This window comes from Alosa pseudoharengus, unplaced genomic scaffold (assembly GCF_046254945.1).
Source record: "Alosa pseudoharengus isolate Yale_2024_CS ecotype anadromous, Long Island Sound unplaced genomic scaffold, YU_APseudo_1.1 YU_APseudo_1.1_scf_4, whole genome shotgun sequence".
Lineage (NCBI taxonomy): Eukaryota > Metazoa > Chordata > Actinopteri > Clupeiformes > Clupeidae > Alosa > Alosa pseudoharengus.
The window spans coordinates 8,086,078-8,091,077 of NW_027468774.1; the positions used below are offsets into that span (position 1 = coordinate 8,086,078).

Consider the following 5,000-nt stretch of genomic DNA (forward strand, 5'->3'; position numbering starts at 1 on the left):
TAACATCTCTTGAAACTAGTGTGAAGATGCACTCACCTGTCCTGATACTCTTTAAGGTCGCATTCATGCCCGTCCGCATTGATCGATCCACCTGCGCTTGTCCAAGCAGGTCGCTGACCGCGACCACCTCGGTGAAGCCGTGCAACTGGAAGCGGTTCGTATGTCCCACCTGCCTGCGCTTTCGGGCAGACGACCAGACCGGTGGAAGCTGCATGTTAGACACATACACAGACATTCAGCTTGACCAGGACAAGTTAAAGTTGGTTGGTTTGCAATGGTTATTTATTAAGCCGAAGAGCATGTCTTACTTTGCATCCAGTCGTAACACAGTCAGGCAAGCGTTTGGTCGACAGAGTTAGCGGCGACCTGTGGACATGAAAGGCAATTTTATAGCGACCATCCGAACTTAATTATGTAACTCGACAATTAGACTACTAATGAATAATTCGATACTTACACTCCTGTGGAGGCAAGCCATAATCCATATTTTGGGGATAACATTATAGCCTATCAGTTTCCTCCCCTAAGAAATAGCTTCAACTGCATTACAGTGAAGAGAACATGATATGCCAAGTCTGAAAGATAGCCGATGACTGAATTTCCACAGGGTCTCGAATTTCTGCGCTGTTCCATTTTTTCCCCCTTATTGTGACTGGGTAGAGCTATTGTTGCGCACATTCCGTAAAAGAACATAACGGTATGACTGGATCCAAATTTGCTACATAAGCCTAAACTAATGAAATATTGCTTTACGTTGTTACGACCCTGCCGGTCTCTGCCTACCTGTCTGTCTTTGTCTTTCTCCGGTTTGCAGGGCGGAGTCAAGACACAGGTGCTGCTGATCACCTGATTGGGGCACCTGTACTATAAAAGAGGCTACCTGTCTGAAGTTCAGGGTTCCCTCTCTCCATTGCAGCATGCGGCGCCTTTGTCTTTTGTTTGGGCTTTGCACATTACTCTGATTTACACCATACCTTTGTTTTCTTACCATCTCATTAATACTGACTTCACACTTTGCATACATGATTACTTTAATAAATACATATTTTTTGTTAACTCTTTATCCACGTGTGGTCTCCCTATGTTAAAATCACCCAGAACGAGCCGGGTGGTTGTAACATATGGGGGCTCGTCCGGGAGCACTTTGGGGCCTTTTTGTTGAGCGGAGTAGGTAAATGCGCTGGTTTTGGGTAAGTGAATGTATCACTTAAATTTGTGAATGGGTAGGCGGTCTAGAAGACGCGACCTGTTTGAATTGAGCATTTGCGCATTTGATTGGCTACTCCGATTGTGCTTGAGTGCACCCTAGGCCAGTAGGTAAAAAAAAAAAAATTGGGAGATTCGCGTGGATATCGTTGGGATGGTAAGAATTTTGGATACTTTAGTTTTGTATAGTTCTGTTAAATATGTGGAGAGGGGGAAACCAGTTTGGTTTTGCCAAGCTGTTTGTAAGCAACTGAAAAAATAGGTAAGTGCTGTCTTGGCATTGTTTGCAGGAACATTGATTTCGTTTGTTTCGTTGGAGCAAAGTACTAACCCTGCGTTAGATTTCAGACCGTTCTGCGCTTTTTGTCTGGCTTTTGGGGACTGGCGTGCTTCGCCCTGGGCTGAGGACACAGCCGTGGTCTGTTGACTTGAGGGGCCTAAAGCCCGGATGGTCACTTCCATCGGTATGGTGAGTAAAAATCTTGGTTCTTGGGGTTAAGCGAGAAGACGTAGGTGAGTAGTATTCAGGGGAATTTACGAGTTAGATGTGGGGGAGCTCCTGGTGGCTCGTTTTTGTTTTGTTTCGCAAACAATGCCATCATGCACACAACAAATTCATTGTATGGTTGTTTAAGGTTATTGGTCAGTCACTTGATGCTTTCAGTTTGGGTTTGAGTTTAGGCTATTGGTAAATTGTTGGTCCGATTTGTTGGCTATACTGCGCTCAGTTTTGATTGTTTTGAAATGGATGCTGTTAATGTATTTTTGGCCTCTCCTACAGAGGATGGGTTGGAGAGATTAAATAAAGCGGAGCTGCAAAAGGTAGCTAAACAATTTGAGTTGGAACTGGAGGCTGGCATGGGAACTATGCTTTTTCCTCGTATGCGTATAGGTGATGGATACACTGGGGAACAGTATAAGGAGCTGGTGCTTTTGTTGATGCCTTTTCTGTTGCAGGAAAGAGAAAGAGAGCTAGCACATCAAGCTAAACTGAAAGAAATTGATCGATCTAGCACATGAAGCCAAAATGATAGAAATGGAACGGGCTTATGAAGAGAGAAAACGGGCTTATGAGCCTGAGCGGTTTTCGGTCAGGTCAGAAGGGACGCTCCCGTCTGGGCCTTCTGCAGGTTTTTGGCATGCTTCAATATCGTCCTCTGTGGCAAGACCTTTGCAGTTGGTCTGTGAACGGGATTTGGGTGTTAGGCATTTTTCAGAGATGGTGCCATTTTGTAAGATGGGCCAGTCTTTGGTTAAGGTAGATCACACTACCACTACAGCTAGCCGTAAGTCTCAGTGTTTACCAGATTTTCCTGCCTTGTTGTCTGACAATGAATTTGAAGATATGGGCCTAGTTGATTTATTTTCTTTGGATGAGTCTGCTGAGCAGATTAGTAGGCCTAGTGTGTCAGACCAGGGGGATCTAGCTTCCTCTCGAGGTCAGCAACAGTCCACTCAGCTCTGCAACACTGATTTAACAGCTTGTGTCCATCAGTGTTCTGAGGAAGAGAGTACAGTAGAGGAGGAGGTAAAGTCTGGGGGACTGTCTTCAGCAGGTGAGATGGTTCACTCATTCACTCCTAGCATGGTGGCAGCATGCATTCAGGAGGAGGTGAATGAGTCTGACGACCATGTGTTCCAGCCTCAGCTTAGAAACTTTGAACATGTGGCAGATTTGGAGTCTTCCTGCCACCGCTCTGAGGAGAGTGGTGTGCAGGGGACATGTTTGTTCTCTGGTCCTGTACAGTTTTCAGATATTTCCACACCCACACAGTTAACTGACCATGAGGTTTTGGGTGAGGCTTCCCCAAAACTTCAGCGCTCACTTCCTAGGTCTCTAGACAAGGAAAAGGCAAGGGGTGTGGACTTGCGGGTTGAGTGTCAGTTGGTTAACATTTTAGCGAGGCCCTATGTTTTCGCCTGCCCATCTTTAGAGCATACACACAGGGATGAAGAAGTTTTGGACTGTAGTCCATCTCATACCATCAAACAGAAAGAGGCTTTGCCTCTGATTTGTGCTTTTCCATTGTTTGACAGGGGTGGGGGCATGTTTTTGGATATCTGTCTATCCCTCACTGTTTGTTCTCTACAGGTTCTTCAGCAGTGCTTAGTGCATTGGATGTTTGGGCAGCCTTGCAACCTGGATGTTCGACATAACTGGGGTGTAGGCACTGTGTTGGCTTGGTCCCAGGGGCAAAATGATCCAGGTTGATCAGTTGTAGCTTTGGCTGTGTCTTCTGTCTGTCTCTCTTGTCCTTAAAATGCTTTTCTTAGTGGCAAAGAATTGCTGGACGGTGAGATACAGACATGGGAGACTGTTATTCTGCAGCTGGGGCGTTCAGGCTCTTAGTTCTACCACACACATTTCTGGACCTAAGATAAGTGACTGATCTTTATTGTGATTTTGATATCTGTGCATGATTAACATATTGTCTTAATTTCTTCATTGAATGTATGTTTGATTTGGGGTGTCTTCTAATTACAGAGGTCCTCTTCGAGGGTCCTCTGTCTTTAAGGGGGGGAGTGTTACGACCCTGCCGGTCTCTGCCTACCTGTCTGTCTTTGTCTTTCTCCGGTTTGCAGGGCGGAGTCAAGACACAGGTGCTGCTGATCACCTGATTGGGGCACCTGTACTATAAAAGAGGCTACCTGTCTGAAGTTCAGGGTTCCCTCTCTCCATTGCAGCATGCGGCGCCTTTGTCTTTTGTTTGGGCTTTGCACATTACTCTGATTTACACCATACCTTTGTTTTCTTACCATCTCATTAATACTGACTTCACACTTTGCATACATGATTACTTTAATAAATACATATTTTTTGTTAACTCTTTATCCACGTGTGGTCTCCCTATGTTAAAATCACCCAGAACGAGCCGGGTGGTTGTAACAACGTTGCTTGGCATCGCTGGCCTCATACTGTTGCCTTGACCATGGGCCAACTAAGTGGCACTATTGCCCTAGCATGCACTTTCTCTAATCGCAGACATTTCATGTTTGCAGTCAGTGCATGCCTGCAACCAATGCACAGTAGCGTATAGGCCTATATAAGGGCCAGTAGGCCTAATATAATACACTTTATTCTACAAGCATCGCAGTAGCCTGAGGCATTCTAAACTCCAATCGACCTGAACCCGTCAGAAATGAAACATTATGCAAATGAAATAGCCTAGGCTATTAATTTAGGCCTACATAAAACCAGCATTAACATAGGCAGTCCAGGCGTTACGTCAATAAACGCAGAAACTGACTTAGATATTTCAATTATTTAATCTATATAAATAGTCGATGCCAGTTGTTTGTGTGTAAAATATACTTCAAAGTGTGGTGCACGTGATTCAAAGTATAACAATAACACATCCATCCTCTCCTCGCATCGAAGGGGTAATATAGGCTACTAGTACAATAATAAAAGGACACCTCCCCCTATCGTACTTTGAGTCCCGAAATGTGTTCCTTCATATTTAACCAATCACAATACATTTTGCTCCCCGTATGGGTGGCAGTTATATAGTTGATGTATCACATGCGAACATAAAGATTTGTGATTGGCTTTCCTATTCGCGGCGTGATGACGCACCGGCTGGCATGGAAAGGGTGAGGGAGGGGTAACAATTTATACTGTCTATTGGGGAAACCGAATGGAGGCCATCTACATCACAGAGAAACAATTGAGTTCGTATCAGCTCAAAAATACTAAGTAATTATATTCTACTTATACAGTTGATTTACGTTACTGGCGAGGAAAGCGCAATCGTGCACACTCTGAAGTTCGCTGGACTTTTCTCGCTCTTTAC

The 5,000-nt window shown here is 44.7% G+C and overlaps 2 protein-coding genes across 2 annotated transcripts in view; one reads left to right on the plus strand and one right to left on the minus strand.

Moving 5' to 3' along the window:
* The window catches only part of btbd16 (BTB (POZ) domain containing 16), a 22,047-nt gene extending 21,833 nt beyond the window's left edge, over positions 1-214 (minus strand). The window contains exon 1 of the mRNA XM_076265780.1: positions 37-214. Within this exon, the coding sequence (XP_076121895.1) occupies positions 37-214 (178 nt within the window). The remainder of the gene's footprint in view (positions 1-36) is intronic.
* Positions 215-4,840: 4,626 nt separating this feature from the next.
* The window catches only part of waplb (WAPL cohesin release factor b), a 48,191-nt gene continuing 48,031 nt past the window's right edge, over positions 4,841-5,000 (plus strand). The window contains exon 1 of the mRNA XM_076267190.1: positions 4,841-5,000. This exon is cut by the window's right edge and continues 137 nt beyond it. The gene's annotated coding sequence lies outside the window, so the exon portion shown is untranslated.